The 17,996-nt window shown below is 40.1% G+C and overlaps 1 protein-coding gene across 1 annotated transcript in view; it reads left to right on the top strand.

The window, feature by feature from the left end:
• Nucleotides 1-17,996, top strand: part of LOC126185053 (uncharacterized) — a 904,507-nt gene that overhangs the window by 499,924 nt on the left and 386,587 nt on the right. Inside the window, exon 17 of the mRNA XM_049927811.1 lies at nt 2,569-2,646. Coding sequence (XP_049783768.1) covers nt 2,569-2,646 — 78 coding nt within the window. The remainder of the gene's footprint in view (nt 1-2,568; nt 2,647-17,996) is intronic.

Here is a 17,996-nt window from a genome sequence, read left to right as displayed (position 1 = left end):
CCAGAAGTCATACAGATTAAAATCAAGTGATTGGGACGGCCAGGCTGTAGGGAAATTTTTGTGATGGCTCCCAAACCCAAGTTTCTCGGTGGTAGTTTTGGGGCAGCCATCACAAATTGTATAAAGCGTGGGTAGTGACGGGGATGTAGCTATGTCTGTTGGCCGAAAAATATTTAATGACAAGAATTGCGCCAACTAGAATGAAGAGATAACTTGTCTTTATTTCTGACAAAACGTGTACCAGCAATACAAGTCCAAGTAATATCCAAGAGTAATCTGTGTCCTGAGCCTTTTCAAATACAATAGCAAATATCACACTGCAGTGGCTCCGCTATAAACTCCACGAAAGGCTAGCATTAGACAATCGACAATAGACTGTCCGTCTCGGGGCCAGTGCTCCTCCTTATATGCAAAAGGCAGAGGGTGCTGTGGACCCCAGCTCAGCCATGGCGCAACCTCTTCCATCGGCGGTAATGCCCTGAGCCACCGACGTCCGTGACAGGAACTGTGGCCAGCTATGTCACGGTCAGGGCACGTGTGTGTGAGTTGGTTGGTTGGGTGGTTGGTTCTGTGGATACAACAGAAATAGTGGCTGATAATTCAAGCATTTCTGTAATAGTGCTTTAGCAACTGGTTAACTGGATTTGCAATGTGCAGAGGTTTGCCATCTAGCATAAACGTGATCCCATCCACACAGCCACGCTGTTGGAGAGCTGGAATGACATCATTGCACAAAAGACACTCACAGCGCTTACCAGTGATGGTACAGGGAATGGGACCTGAAGCTCCTGTCACTTCACAAAAAATGTGGCACTATGGTAAATGATGCTGTAAACCCTAACCACACAGTGACCGTTTCAGGATGAAGTGGTACTGGTTTATTTGCGTGTGTATTTTCCGTTGCCCATATTGGACAATTCTGTGTATTCACATATTTTGTAAAGTGGGCTTCATCTTTCCATAAAATATTGCTCTGCAAATCATTGTCCACTTCCATGTGAGCAAGAAATTCTAAAGCAAAGGTCTCTCTTGCTGGTGGGTCAACAGGAAGCAACTTGTGAACATGGATAATTACCAATGGATAGCAAAGAAGGATGTTTCATAAGAATTTGATTACTCGATAAATAGTACAATTCTCAAGGTTGTCAATTCAACTAAGTACCTGGGTGTTAAAATTACGAACAACTTCAGTTGGAAAGACCACATAGATAATATTGTGGGGAAGGCGAGCCAAAGGTTGCGTTTCATTGGCAGGACACTTAGAAGATGCAACAAGTCCACTAAAGAGACAGCTTACACTACACTCATTCATCCTCTGTTAGAATAATGCTGCACGGTGTGGGATCCTTACCAGGTGGGATTGACGGAGGACATCGAAAGGTTGCAAAAAAGGGCAGCTTGTTTTGTGTTATCACATAATAGGGGAGAGAGTGTGGCAGATATCATACACGAGTTGGAATGGAAGTCATTAAAGCAAAGATGTTTTTCGTCACGGCGAGATCTATTTACGAAATTTCAGTCACCAACTTTCTCTTCCGAATGCGAAAATATTTTGTTGAGCCCAACCTACATAGGTAGGAATGATCATCAAAATATAGTAAGAGAAATCAGAGCTCGAACAGAAAGGTTTAAGTGTTCGTTTTTCCCGCGTGCTGTTCGGGAATGGAATTGTAGAGAGATAGTATGATTGTGGTTTGATGAACCCTCTGCCAAGCTATTAAATGTGAATTGCAGAGTAGTCATGTAGATGTAGATGTAGATTTTACGCACCATGCTCATTTGTATGTCCAGTTTTTGGGCAATTCTCCATGCACTACATGTTTGTACACCACCAATTGTCTCCTCCTGCATTGCTGTGACCGTTGCTTCCACTGACGTCGAATCAATTCATTTCCTCCCTCTACCATATTGCACACAAAAAGAACCCGTCTTTTCGAATTTCTGAATCATTTTCTCCACACCCATGGCAGTCATCAGACCAATGCCTTTGTTCAAACCCTCCAGGGTCCGGAACTTCTGCAGAGCAATGTATGCACAGTCATCATTGTTGTAATGCAGCTATAGAAACAGAACGCGATCCTGCATTGAGACAGTCATGTTGAACGTCGCACATGTGAAAGGAGGAAAAACCACGTACCGTCATGTTCGTACCAACTTCAGTGGGTCATGCACATGACAGGTGTTTTCATTGACGTATTGTGACATACAGTGCCATCTATTGATCAATTTTCACACTATTTTTTTTTCTTCTGATATACGTTTTCCCTCTTCTCCGATAATATTCCATTGCAATTTGATTCATTCATACCAGTGGTGCAATTTCTACAGCGTTTTGCAAGCTTAACTCTAATTATAATCACCCTGTAGTAGATGATGATGATGATGATGATGATGGTCATGATTTGGTGTTCATAATCCTAATTTATATAAATTGCACCATGTAGTGTTCATTTATGCCAGTCACATGACTCTGATATTGCATTTTTTTCCTTTCGTTTGTTTACAAAAGTTACAAAATGTTCCTGATAGCTGCTTAGTTACATTGACCAGTGTTGTATTTTGTAACAGGTGAACCATATGCTGAATCAGCTAGACAGAAGAAATATTTTAAACCCAGCTGGTGGCACCGAGACCACAATGAATCAGGTATATAGTCACTATACCTATGCTGTAGTCATGGTCGCAGTTAGTTTTTCACTTAAGTGATTTCTATAAATATTGACAGGGTAATGATGTGAACTGTGCTTTGTATAGTGTGCAGCTATAATTTTTCTCAGATTCAGTCAAATATTAGTTATACTTCTTAATGGGATTGTTTGATTTTTGTCATAATGGAATTGTTAGGAAGAAATGAATGTGAAGTTCGGGAATCAGCATTAATTAATTCTATAACTACAAAGCACGCGTGTGACAGTTCCTGGTTATTGAAATGATTTTATTTCAAACTATTATGAGTCTGTGAGAGTTATTCACTTTCCGAGGCAGGTGTATAACTAGAGTCCAGATTACCGTGTAAACACAAGTTGCATAAATTTTTGCATGTGTGGCCATTTGCTGGGTAAATGTATATTTTGAAGGTGGTATGAATTGGGGCACTTGTAATGCATTTTTGACCTTTTTTTGAAATAATGTGCATGACACCATCTTTTATTGATTTATTCATATGAATTACACCAAGATGCAGAACATAGGCAATTCTGCAAATTTGTTGCAGTTTGTGAACTTCATAGGATTAATGCTGCCATCTTTTACTGTGCTAATTTTGATTACGTTGTTAGTGTGAGACATTGAATTCCTACAGATCTATTGAAGTTGACATCTCTTTGCTTCATTCTACTGAAAAGCCTTAAGGGGCTCCGGAAAGGCTCAAAATCATGAAAAGTTCAATTTTTACTTTTTTACTTTTTTGCGTTTTCTGAATCTGCAGACTATTACCTTTTAATAGATATATAATTTATTCAATTCCGAAGACTACAACTATTTTTAAATTTTTTTTGAAATGTGTTCTACATGGGCGTGACCCACTGTGGCGCTGTTAAACTGCTGTCAAATGGTGTTATTATTAACGTCCGTGTTCATCAAGTACATTTTAGTGATGTGAGATAAAGTATGTGTTGTGGCTAACCTGTGATGGTTCAATATATATCGCTGGTGTGATTGTCGATTGTTTCATGTTTATTTACTCTGTCGTTATCTCGAAAATATTCGTAATTAATTCTGTTTCTTGAGTCTCTGTTTTGATGAAGTATAATAATGAGTAAAAGTAAAGTTATTAGAAATCCTCTGAAGGCTTTTAAGAAAAGGAGAAATGTTGGAAAGCCAAAGGTATGTGTTATTACTGTAAATAATAACATTCTAACATGCTTGCTTTAGACAAGGAATGCCTTCTGGCTGCAGACAGGGCTGTAAAGAGTCTAGAAATACAAGCAAGAGTAAACAGGAGGAGGAACAAGAGGAAGCTGGAGGAGGAGTTTTCAGAGGATGAAGATAATCCATCCTATGGACCTGGAATGCACTAAAAAGTTAATCCAATCTTTGTCGCTCGATTCCCAAAACTTTTATTTTCTCATACTAATTACATGTTTTCTAAGGATCTTCCAAACATATTTGTTTCAAACTTTCAGTAAATGTTACACAGTACCTGCTGCATAATTTAACACAGCCTTTTTCCAAAAAACTGTATATTTTTGAATATATAAATAAAAAATTGCAAAAAAATGTTGTGAATTTTCATTACAATTGAAAAAAAATTATCTTTAATAACTGAACTAAAATTTTGTAAAATCCCTGTGTTAAGTTGTAGCCCATATTCCAATAAATAATCTGTAAAAAGTTCAACTTCCTACCTCAAATACTTTGTGAGGAAAGATGTAATTTATAAGCGTTATTTTAACATTGCAAGTATAGGGCGTTCCGGAGCCCCTTAAGGTACTGCAGTGTAGGTTTTTTGCTTCATTTTTGGGCTGTAGGTTTTTGAGGTCACTAACGCAGTATGCATTAGAGACACGATAGTGATATTCAAGGAAACAGATATGAGGCAAGACCACATATACATGAAATCAAATTTTGTGCATTTTCCTTTGGAAATACCAATGTTGCGAGCCAGAGGCGGAATCCGAGACCCTTGTTGAAAAGGTTAAAAATCTTTGCAATCATCCTGTGGATAAGTGCGTTTTGCTGATTTTAAGATTGCAAAGTTATCAGATCATATCCTGATTCTGAGTTTACAAAGAAGACAAATAATATTTTGTAGCAAAAGTGTAAAAAAAACTAACAACTTGATCAGACTTTGTCCAAAATATCTTCACCTAACTATGCATCTGTCACTCCTTGTGACTTAGAAACATTATTTTCTGTGACATATTTTAATTCTTTATCTTTATTATGCATATTTAATGATATGACATTGCATGAATGTATGCATGTTTTACGATTTGATAGTGCATGAAAATATGAGCTCTAGTAATAACATTATGAATAATTTAATAAGTAAAGGAATTAACTCACCAAATAATTTACGTGCTGAGTCACTGATAGGCACATAAAAAAGACAAGAGATGCCTGCTAGCTGTACATTGCTTACCCCTTCCAGAGGAGTGGTGACTCACATTGTTTACAAAAGGATGTCAGTCACTGCTGGAAAGACGGTTTGCTCTAGTGGGAGCCTTAATGCTGTGAGAGGGTCCTGTTACAATTGTTTTCATTTAGTGTAAGTGGCAGGGGAATTAGATGTAGTCAAGTTTATCGAATTTAGTGAATTAAGAAAACAGTAAAATATTAACTGTTCATATTTTGAGCAGCAATTCAATATCTCCTGTAAGAAATGAAATCATCATCGTCCAGATTATCAGTTCTTAAAATATACGAAGTTAAAATCATTCCAGAAAGCTTAACAAAGGAGGAATGAACTATCATGGTTTCTGTAAGGTTGAAGAGAAAAAAAATCTACTATTAATTTAGTGTTTCAGTAGTAAACTCATCATGATAGAAAGCAGATGCTGCCCAAACTGGATCAGCACTGATCTGTTAATGGTTCACAGTCCCCTCCCCCCCTCCAGATTGTGTAGTTGTTTGTATTGTCTGGAAAATATTAATCTCATCTCTACATAGTTGAACTAATTCCAAAATATTAAATGCAACAATAATATGACAGAATACTTAATTCTGTTATAATCAAAGTATTTGGGTAAAAAACATAATAAATCAGCTTACTGCAGAACATTAACATGTGGTATGGGTTAGAACTGGACTAAGTGCATCTGAAAAAGGGTAATAACCTAAGTAAAAACTTGTTATGTCGTCTGACTATTTTTATGGCTAGTAGTTGCACAAAGTTGCTCAGGCTACAAAACATTAACACATTTCAGTAAATGGAGGTGTCACTTACTAAGTCATAGAGATAGTGTACCATAAAACTTGTATAACCCAAACCATATCTATATTAACTCATGTTACAATAGAGAAGTACAAAGCCTTGTTTTATACCAACAAAATCCTGGAGATATGGGTGAAATTAGGTGATAGCAAAGGCTGCACATCAAAACGAATGAATTTCTAATAACATTCTACCTACTCAATTTACATTACCTTATATCACCTCATAGAGTAACAGTTCTTCAGAAGATTGTGAACTGTGGCATACTTAGGCATACAGGGAGAGAGAGAGAGAGAGAGAGAGAGAGAGAGAGAGAGAGAGAGAGAGAGAGAGATTTGAAAACTGAATAAATCATGGAATAATATAGATAGAGAGGTACAAATTGACACACATGCTTGGAATGACATGGGGGTTTTATTAGAAAAAAAAAAGTTCACAAAATGTCCCACAGATGGAAATGCGTTGAGTCTGGTTTTGTAACTGCTACCGTGACGAGTGAGGGGTATGCCGATATGTTACAGAATCGCATCATGTACAGTCTGGCTGATAAACACCTGCTGGAATGTACAATGTTTATGCAGGATGGCGCTCCACCCCATATTGCTAGACGCGTGAAAGATTTCTTGCGTGCATCATGTGGTGATGATCGTGTGCTTAGTCGACACTTTCGACATGCTTGGCCTCCCAGGTACCCAGACCTCAGTCTGTGGGATCATTGGCTTTGGGGTTACCTGAAGTTGCAAGTGTATGGAGATCGACCGACATCTCTAGGAATGCTGAAAGACAGCATCCGATGCCAATGCCTCACCATAACTGCGGACATGCTTTACAGTGCTGTTCACAACATTATTCCTTGACTGCAGCAATTGTTGAGGAATGATGGTGGACATATTGAGCATTTCCTGTAAGGAACATCATCTTTGCTTTGTCTTACTTTGTTATTCTAATTATTGCTATTGTGATCAGATGAAGCGCCGTCTGTCGGACATTTTTTGAACATGCATATTTTTTTGGTTCTAATAAAGCCCCATGTCATTCCAAGCATGTGTGTCAATTTGTACCTCTCTATCTACATTATTCTGTGATTTATTCAGTTTTCAAATTTATACTGACTTTTTGATCACCCAGTATTACACCTAGATTAGAATTCCACAGTAGTTTCGATTGGAAAAAATTGTAGCATAAACTACCCAGACCATCTAAGGAGTTATGACTGCCTTAACTTGGATACATGATAGGAAATGGCTAAAGCAGCCACATCATAGTGAAAATCTCAGAAAAGCAAAAGGAAATATATATACCTATTCATTTAAAAACCATTTAAAAGTACCTCATGGAATAGTAGTGTGTACGTATATCACTTAGTTTTACAATTGAATTAATTAGTTAAAACTGAGACAAATGATAATTAACAAGGTTGAAATGTGACCAAGTAGTCTTCTGAAGGGTGACTTGTTTGTCTGACTAATAATATAGGTCTCAAAATGGGTAGCTATAATAAAAATTTCTCATAAGTTAGTGCTCAACATAGAACACACTATTGTCCAGCTGCCAAATGAGGATCTGGTATGACCTTAAATATTTGTGGGGTGAGTGAACATTGTCTAAGGGTTTCGTAGTCATAACACAGTTTTGACTTACACTCATTAATTGTAGAAACCACATAGTGTTTTAAATACTTATCTAATTACAAGAAGCACAAAACAATATCATCAATGTGTGTCAAATCATTCATAACATTTATAAAAAGAACATACGGCAAAAGTACTTGAGGGACCAGATCTTTCATAAATCGTTAATATCCATTAGAAGTGCATAAAAATACAAAATACAAAGGAGAGTACAAGATATAATGCTCAGAGTAACACATAGGTTTAATATTTTTCCCAGTAGTGTCACTCAACTGCAGTGTTTTACAAACAACAATTATCAACAAACTGTTCTCTGTAATTAAAATTACAACTAGAAAAACTGAAGGAAAGGACCAGAACAGCACTTGTTTGATTGTCAGTAGAAAATGAGGATTGGTTACAACCATATTTTTTCCTCTGAAATGACAAAGTTGTGGAAAAACTATCTGTCTTGTCCACTGATCTTAGAGTTTACTGTTTTCAGATTATCATGGGACTGTCAGATGGCATAAAATAAGCTAGTAAAACAACTTTATGGGCATGGAGAAACAAAAGGCAAACTCTAATAAAAATAATTCCCTATCCTCATCCATCTGTAACACTTCACATGAGGAAGGGAATGACTGCAGTGAGTTTATAATCAGTTAATAAAATATGAAAAGGTTCACAGCTAGAATGTGGTTCTGTGTGACAGAATCACACGCATTGTTCCTAAACAAACTTCTGACTGATAGGAGAGGAATATGTTGGTTATCCGGCAGGTGAGAGCTATGTGTGTGTGTGTGTGTGTGTGTGTGGCTTTGACAAAATTTAATGGCACTTCTCTCTATTAGGGTGATGGAGTGGGGTATTGTCTGCTGTGCAACGCATGTCTTGTGGGAGGGGAAACAGCAGAGAGGAAGGTGCAAAGGAGCAGGAAGAGTGAGAAGGGTGAGGGGGAGGTGGCTATCTAGAAGCAAATGTTCTTTGAAGTATAGCTGGTGGTGTGTACCAGCAGTATAACACTAAGTATGCATAAAAATAGAGAAAGACAGTGCTCGCTAACAGAAAATCAAACTCCGGTAATAATCCACACAGAGAGACACCAGATTTGTACTGAAGTGATCTAAATGTTTGTATGATAAAAAATATAGCGGGTTATTTCAGATTATTAGTACTGTACTTGTTTTAAATTTAAAACAGAAATATGGGGCAGAGTGCATCTCTGTGTTGAATTTCAGCAAACACAAAATTCAGAAAACACTGGCCAGTGGTTTTAGGAATTAGTTGTCTGCATAAAATGTACAACAGAGTCACCTCAAGCCAACAGAAATTTTAATACGTAATTGTTGGAGATTGTGATAGAGTACTGCAGGACTTTATATGCTGGGTAAAACACATAGGTAAGGAAAAAGTAAATGTTGATTTCTGTGGACACAGGACAGGAAAGATTTGTAAAGAGAGACTGAAGGAAAACAGTCAGTTCAATGGATGTAAGAATTAAAAAGTGAAATTGTTTTCAATTCTTTGTGACATCTGGAAAGAACACAGGGAAATAAATGCTTTTGAACTGACAGTGGACTAAGGTCATCTGCAGAGCAATGGAATATCAGTTGAAGATTTGAAGTATAATTGTCCTTTGAACAATAAAAAATAAGTAAAATAGACACTGCAAAGAGGGTCTCCACATTCTAGATTTGATAACAAAACGAAACATTCAATGAAGCATACTTGTAATAAGTAGCATTTTAGAAAAACTGTAGTATGGTAAACTTGATACATTCATTTAAAAGAAAAAACAAAAATCTTGTCAATAAAAGAGATCTACAAGTGAAATATAGTATAATACCAAAATTCTACAACAAAGGTGAACAACAAAAGTAGTTAAATTCTCCACATGACAAAGATCTATACAGTAGATGATAGACAGTACCTTTAAACACCTAACACTCTTTAGAAATACATAAACTTCCTACATAATACAAATAGGAGTACACCTGGGCCATCCTCAAAAATTATTAATGGTCTCTTGTTTATTTATTTATACATCTAGTTCCATAGGACCAAATTGAGGAGCAAATCTCCAAGGTCATGGAATGTGTCAGTACATTAAATTACAACAGAAAAGTAATAACAGATGAAATAAAATACTTATGAACCCAAAAAGTCAAGCCATAAGTTTGAGTAAACGCAGTCAACAATTTAAAATAGGAACCAGTTTAATTTTTCAAGCAACTTCTTGACAGAATAGAAGGAGTGACCCATGGAAAAACTCATCAATTTCGATTTGAAAGGGTGTGGATTACTACCAAGATTTTTGAATTCTTGTGGTAGCTTATTGAAAATGGATGCAGCAGTATACTGCACACCTTTCTGCGCAAGCTAAGGAAGTGCAATCCAAATGCAGATTGTATTTCTTCCTAGTATTAAATGATTGAAAGCTGCTATTTCTTGGGAGTAACCTGACAGCAATCAGACGCCAATGTCAGAAGTGCCAGACTAGTGAACATGGGTCAACAAGAGTTTCGCGAACTTACACCACTTATTGACCAAACTATTCATTTCTGAGCCAAAAATATCCTTTGAGAATGGGAAGAGTTACCACAAAATATAATACCATATGACACCAACAAATGAAAATTATCAAACTAGACTAATTTTCATGTTGAATGATCCTTATTTCAGATACCGCTCAGAAAGTAAAAATGGCATCATTAAGCCTTGGAAAAAGATCGTGAAAATGGGATTTCCATGACAGTTTACTATGTATCTGAACACCTAGCAATCTGAACTGTTCAATTTCACTAATCATATGCCCAGTATGTGAAATTAAAACGTTAGTTTTTGTTGGATTGTGTGTTAGAAGCTGTAAAAATTGAGTCTTACTGTGATTTAGGGTTACTTTATTTTCTACAAACCATGAACTGATGTCATGAACTGCACTATTTGAAATCGAGCCATTGTTGGACACAGCATCCTTTACTACAAAGCTAGTGTCATCAGCAAACAGAAATATTTTAGAATTCCCTGTAATACTAAAGGGCATATTATTTGTGTAAATAAGGATCAGAAGTGGCCCCAACACTGATCCCTGGGGCACCCACCATTTTACTATGCCCCACATCACAGCCATTTTCAACACTGTGAATAAAGGCATTTTTCTCTCTGTTACTAAAGCAAGATGTGAACCAATTGTGAGCTACTCTCCGTATTCCGTAATGGTCCCACTTCTGGAGCAATATGTTGCAATCAACACAATCAACCGCCTTAGTTAAATAAAAAAATATGCCTAGCTTTTGAAATCTTTTGTTTAATCTGTCCAGTACCTCACAGAGAAAAGAGAATACAGCATTTTCAATTGTGAATCACTTATAAAGCCAAACTGTACATTTAATAGCAAATTATGTGGTATAAAATGATAAATTATAGTTACATACACAACCTTTTCAATAACCTAAGCAAACACTGATGGCATAGAAATAGGTCTAAAATTGTTTACATTATCCCTTTCTCCCTTTTTATAAAGCGGCTTTACTACCGAGAACTGCAGTCATTCAGGAAACTGACCATTCTTAAAGGAAAAATTACAAATATGGCTAAGTGCAGGGCTAACATGTGCAGCACAGCACTTTAATATTCTGCCAGGCATTCTATCATATCCATGAATGTCCTTAGTCTTTGGTGATTTAATTATTGACCTAATCTCCTCCTTATCAAAATCACAGAACAGTATTTCAGACATTAGTCTCAGAAAGGCATTTTCTGAGAGTGTAATATGATTCCCTGTAGATGTTTTTTTTTTTTTTTTTTTTAAATTCACCAGCAGTGGTCAGAAAATGATTGTTAAACACTGTACATATATCTGACTTACCAGTAACAAAAATATGTTTACAAAAAACTGAGTTTAAACTGTCAATCTTGTACTGCTGACCAGACACTTCCTTCCCAACTGACCATATGGTTTTAATTTTATCCTGTGAATTAGCCATTCTGTTTGCATACCACATAGTCTTTGTCTTCCTAATAACATTTTAAACACCTTACAATACTGTTTGTAATGAGCTACTGTTGCTTGATTGTGACTACTACTAACATTTTGGTAAAAACCCACTTTGTTCTACATGATATCCTTATCCAACTAGTCAGCTACCCAGGCTGTCTTTTACTTCCTTCTAATACCATGTTTAGAACACACTAATTGAAAGCAGCTCTTAAATAGCATGAGAAATGTGTTAAGGAAAGTGTTAAATTTGTCATCAATGTAATAGGCATTAGAAACACCCTGCCACTCTTGTTCCTCAACGAGGTTTGAGAAACACTCTTTTACCATTGGAGTATCTTTCCTTCATGGTTTGTAATTATATGTAATGTTTGCCCATGTAGTAAAGAAAAATGAATAAAAATAATGTGTATGCCTGTGGTACTGTTCCCCTGCACCCTGGTTGGGAAGACCACAGTCTGCATCAGATCATATGAATTTATGAGATCTACAGACATCCTTTTTCTTGCACCATCATATACAAAATTCATATTGAAGTCACCACATATAACTAATTTCTGGTACTTCATATAAAGTGAATCAAAAACCACCTGAAGCTTGACCAGAAATTCTCAGAAGTCAGAGTTATCAGACCTATAAAAAACAACAATTAGAAGTTACGTTTTACTGAGTTCAACTGCCCCTGCACAACATTCAAATACCTGTTCAGTGCAGTGCCATGATACATCTACGGATTCAAATGGAATACTGTTTTTTACGTACATAGTTACTGCCCCATCCCACAAGGAACTCCTTGAAGAACAGCCAGCGAATCTTTATCCTGGTAAAGGAAGCCTCAGAATTGTCAAATTATTTAAGTTTTGCTCCAACAAATCAATAATTTCAGAGTCAACATATATAAGCAGTTCACTAACTTTATCTTTAATACCTCTTATATTGTGATGAAATATGCTAATTCTTCTCTACTTGGATACCTGAGATTCTCTGAAGATGATTCCTTTGTTAGAGGGACTTCCTTTTAGCAGGTATACCTATGAGCTGACTTAAATCAGAAAAAGGTGCAGCTCTAACACCAACAACTACAGGCATTCTTCCATGAGTAATCCTGCCACCATCCACTACACTGTCACCTATAAGCTTTGCCAACTTCCCCTTTCCATAGCTCTTGAGGTGCAGGTCATGTCTAGTGAAACCCAATCTGTTGTTAGACTCAACTGGTACCACTGCTATGTGACAACCTATTAATATTTATACTCTATATAATACTCTCAGTACATTGTCACTCAAAAGCTATGCAGTTTGTTACTTATAAACCGTACCATAATATGAAAATTAGACTTAATTATGACAGACAAGATGAAGAAGGGTAAGAAAAGTGGTAGTGTGCTGGGACGTGGCTGGCTTATCACTAGGCGACAGCTGTGGCAGTCCATGGGTTTGCACCATGTGGTCTCTGTTTGGTAAGCCTTCACTGGTAACATAACCTGCAATTTAAACAACTCTGAAAACATTATCTCAACTGGAAGCTGACTGCATGGTAAAATGAATCATGGTTAGTGGTTCTGCTCTGAGCTGTTGGTGTGGCATCATAAAAGAGACAATTTAACATCACTGAATCATCTTCTGTCATAAAATTAGTAACATAATTAGCATTTATTTTATTCTCCTCTGCTTCCACAACAAAACATTATCTGTACAACAGAAATAACATCACTTGAAACAGCTGGCAGAAGAACTCTTCTCTATACATAATTGCCTTTGATCTCATGAATGACAGAACCCCTTGTCCACTCACAAGTAACCTAAATAAAACAATGTCTTACATCTCCTCATATCAACAAAAATTCATTACCCTCTGGGAGATAACAGCCACAAGTTATCATATCTTCTCTTATCAACTTACAGGGGTACAACAGATCAATTCTTCATCATCATTCATTAGAACTCTTGTTACGGTACATAACTTAATACATTTTTGCTCCATGCATTGAGTTAACCAGACAAGAAACTACCACTTATGAAAAACAGAAGGCATGGACAGAAAAGGAATAAAAGGTCAGCAAAGAGAAAGTAGAGAGATGCAGAAACAAGAGAAAGAGAAGGCAGAAAAAGTTCAATCCTTTCGTTCCGCAATTCAGCATGTCACACTGCATCCTATCAGCTTTGGCAACACAAGTGCTCATTGTATAATTGTGACTGTGTGTGCATTTGGGGTCTCAAGTCGCCTAATAGCAATAGTAAACTGATAGACAATACCAGGATCATTAGACGCTATGGTTTGTCACATTTTTTACGAGGTGTAGACGCTGATTTTACATCTGTGCCTGGTCTTTCAATAAAAACAAATGCCCATCAATGTAAAAAGATTTAGTGTGCCAACGATTTCAGAAACCTTGCAGGTGCAGTTTGGAGGCATAGGGTCTATAGAGCCCTTAAGGTGCTCACATCTGTGGAGCAAGGAATAGGAGCCTGCTTTCATCAGAGAGCACAGAAATGATGCTTACAGAGAGAGAGAGAGAGAGAGAGAGAGAGAAAGAATGGATCATGACATGAAAATGGAATGGAAAAAAGTGTCATGAACAGCTGGGGACTCTGTGGTTATCAAACACAATGTGCTATCTGCACATCCCTGGAGATTAATAGAAAACTCTCAAAAATATATCTTAAGAAACTTCTCATCACTTGAACGAAACATGAAATGCTTCAACAACAACAACAGAGTTTAAAATCATGTATAAGAAATTTACTACAGTAAACAAGTTCAATGGAAGCGACAGTCAAATGGGGCCGCCATTCTCACAACATGTACTTGTGCATCGAGACGCAGCTCAGTGTAGTCAGTGTGCACATTTTGGAGCGGTGTGCTGCGACAGGGTGGCAGTACACATTGCTCCAGACACTGGTATGTGCAGATGCAGTATCTGGTGTGGCATTGTATCCGATGCACTGCAGCACCCAGGCTCAGCTCACAGCAGAATAACAGCCATGAGTTCTGACTGACCACACAATATCAAATATGAACAAAGTCCACACAATATCTAACATGAACAAAAAGTAAACAGCTGACCTATGGACCGATTGGTGGGAACGAATCATGTTTCTGATACCAAAGTACATGAGGAGGGAGAGGGAAGTAATTTGTTACATACAGCTTATGACTATGATGTACAGGAGGTTGAATGATCAGGTCTTTCAAGTGGGCATCCAGGGCCACTGTTAAACGACAGAACAGGAATTTAGGTAACTAAATAGAATATATTCAAATGTGTAGTATACAAAGAGTATGCCTTGGGAGGAAGTTACCAGGTTTCGGCCAGTCTATGAAGACGAACAACTAAATAAATGGGCAGTGGATGAGGAGGCGGTTCATGTTAAGTTATGTTGGTGGCCGGTTATCAAACGCAGAGCCGGAGGCTTGCCTACCAAGAAAGATGTCGGTTTTTCTCACGAACTGGGTCACAACAGACTGAGACAACTGATTTCTGCACTGCAGAATGCTCCAGCATCCTTACACTTGGCCTGTATCCCATGCATGCTATTGGCTGAAACTGATGGTGTGAATTCACTAGCAGTTTCAGCAGAGTGTGAGGATGCCTCGTATCAGCAGCTTTTAGTGGACAGACTGTCTTTGTTCTGAAAAGCAGGCAACTTGGCACGTAGGCACAGCAGAAGTTGCTGTGGGAGAAAACTTGTACAGATTTGACTGGGGACTTCTAAATAAAATTTTTAAAATCAATTCCCTAAAATATTCCTTGACTGGTTGCCACCCTGTACAGATGTTTATTCTGCTTGGTTAATTTGTTTTCGCATTCAGTACAAAGAAATATTCTCATCTTAACCATAATAGTGAAGAATGAGGACAGATGTACACTCCTGGAAATGGAAAAAAGAACACATTGACACCGGTGTGTCAGACCCACCATACTTGCTCCGGACACTGCGAGAGGGCTGTACAAGCAATGATCACACGCACGGCACAGCGGACACACCAGGAACCGTGGTGTTGGCCGTCGAATGGCGCTAGCTGCGCAGCATTTGTGCACCGCCGCCGTCAGTGTCAGCCAGTTTGCCGTGGCATACGGAGCTCCATCGCAGTCTTTAACACTGGTAGCATGCCGCGACAGCGTGGACGTGAACCGTATGTGCAGTTGACGGACTTTGAGCGAGGGCGTATAGTGGGCATGCGGGAGGCCGGGTGGACGTACCGCCGAATTGCTCAACACGTGGGGCGTGAGGTCTCCACAGTACATCGATGTTGTCTCCAGTGGTCGGCGGAAGGTGCACGTGCCCGTCGACCTGGGACCGGACCGTAGCGACGCACGGATGCACGCCAAGACCGTAGGATCCTACGCAGTGCCGTAGGGGACTGCACCGCCACTTCCCAGCAAATTAGGGACACTGTTGCTCCTGGGGTATCGGCAAGGACCATTCGCAACCGTCTCCATGAAGCTGGGCTACGGTCCCGCACACCGTTAGGCCGTCTTCTGCTCACGCCCCAACATCGTGCAGCCCGCCTCCAGTGGTGTCGCGACAGGCGTGAATGGAGGGACGAATGGAGACGTGTCATCTTCAGCGATGAGAGTCGCTTCTGCCTTGGTGCCAATGATGGTCGTATGCGTGTTTGGCGCCGTGCAGGTGAGCGCCACAATCAGGACTGCATACGACCGAGGCACACAGGGCCAACACCCGGCATCATGGTGTGGGGAGCGATCTCCTACACTGGCCGTAAACCACTGGTGATCGTCGAGGGGACACTGAATAGTGTACGGTACATCCAAACCGTCATTGAACCCATCGTTCTACCATTCCTAGACCGGCAAGGGAACTTGCTGTTCCAACAGGACAATGCACGTCTGCATGTATCCCGTGCCACCCAACGTGCTCTAGAAGGTGTAAGTCAACTACCCTGGCCAGCAAGATCTCCGGATCTGTCCCCCATTGAGCATGTTTGGGACTGGATGAAGCGTCGTCTCACGCGGTCTGCACGTCCAGCACGAACGCTGGTCCAACTGAGGCGCCAGGTGGAAATGGCATGGCAAGCCGTTCCACAGGACTGCATCCAGCATCTCTACGATCGTCTCCATGGGAGAATAGCAGCCTGCATTGCTGCGAAAGGTGGATATACACTGTACTAGTGCCGACATTGTGCATGCTCTGTTGCCTGTGTCTATGTGCCTGTGGTTCTGTCAGTGTGATCATGTGATGTATCTGACCCCAGGAATGTGTCAATAAAGTTTCCCCTTCCTGGGACAATGAATTTATGGTGTTCTTATTTCAATTTCCAGGAGTGTAGTTCTGAATGAAAGAAGGGGAAGAACTAACAGCAGGAAAGAGACAGTTAACTTGGACACCTTGTAACCATCAATTACCTATCAATACAAAGAACTTTATTGCCCCCTTAGGGTTAGCAGTCATAATACACTCCTGGAAATGGAAAAAAGAACACATTGACACCAGTGTGTCAGACCCACCATACTTGCTCCGGACACTGCGAGAGGGCTGTACAAGCAATGATCACACGCACGGCACAGCGGACACACCAGGAACCGCGGGGTTGGCCGTCGAATGGCGCTAGCTGCGCAGCATTTGTGCACCGCCGCCGTCAGTGTCAGCCAGTTTGCCATGGCATACAGAGCTTCATCGCAGTCTTTAACACTGGTAGCATGCCGCGACAGCGTGGACGTGAACCGTATGTGCAGTTGACGGACTTTGAGCGAGGGCGTATAGTGGGCATGCGGGAGGCTGGGTGGACGTACCGCCGAATTGCTCAACACGTGGGTCGTGAGGTCTCCACAGTACATCGATGTTGTCGCCAGTGGTCGGCGGAAGGTGCACGTGCCCGTCGACCTGGGACCGGACCGCAGCGACGCACGGATGCACGCCAAGACCGTAGGATCCTACGCAGTGCCGTAGGGGACCGCACCGCCACTTCCCAGCAAATTAGGGACACTGTTGCTCCTGAGGTATCGGCGAGGACCATTCGCAACCGTCTCCATGAAGCTGGGCTACGGTCCCGCACACCGTTAGGCCATCTTCCGCTCACGCCCCAGCATCGTGCAGCCCGCCTCCAGTGGTGTCGCGACAGGCGTGAATGGAGGGACGAATGGAGACGTGTCATCTTCAGCGATGAGAGTCGCTTCTGCCTTGGTGCCAATGATGGTCGTATGCGTGTTTGGCGCCGTGCAGGTGAGCGCCACAATCAGGACTGCATACGACCGAGGCACACAGGGCCAACACCCGGCATCACGGTGTGGGGAGCGATCTCCTACACTGGCCGTACACCACTGGTGATCGTCGAGGGGACACTGAATAGTGCACGGTACAGCCAAACCGTCATCAAACCCATCGTTCTACCATTCCTAGACCGGCAAGGGAACTTGCTGTTCCAACAGGACAATGCACGTCCGCATGTATCCCGTGCCACCCGACATGCTCTAGAAGGTGTAAGTCAACTACCCTGGCCAGCAAGATCTCCGGAACTGTCCTCCATTGAGCATGTTTGGGACTGGAT

Source organism: Schistocerca cancellata, chromosome 4 (genome assembly GCF_023864275.1).
Source record: "Schistocerca cancellata isolate TAMUIC-IGC-003103 chromosome 4, iqSchCanc2.1, whole genome shotgun sequence".
In the NCBI taxonomy this organism is placed as follows: Eukaryota; Metazoa; Arthropoda; class Insecta; order Orthoptera; family Acrididae; genus Schistocerca; species Schistocerca cancellata.
This window is presented reverse-complemented; position numbering and strand designations above follow the sequence as displayed.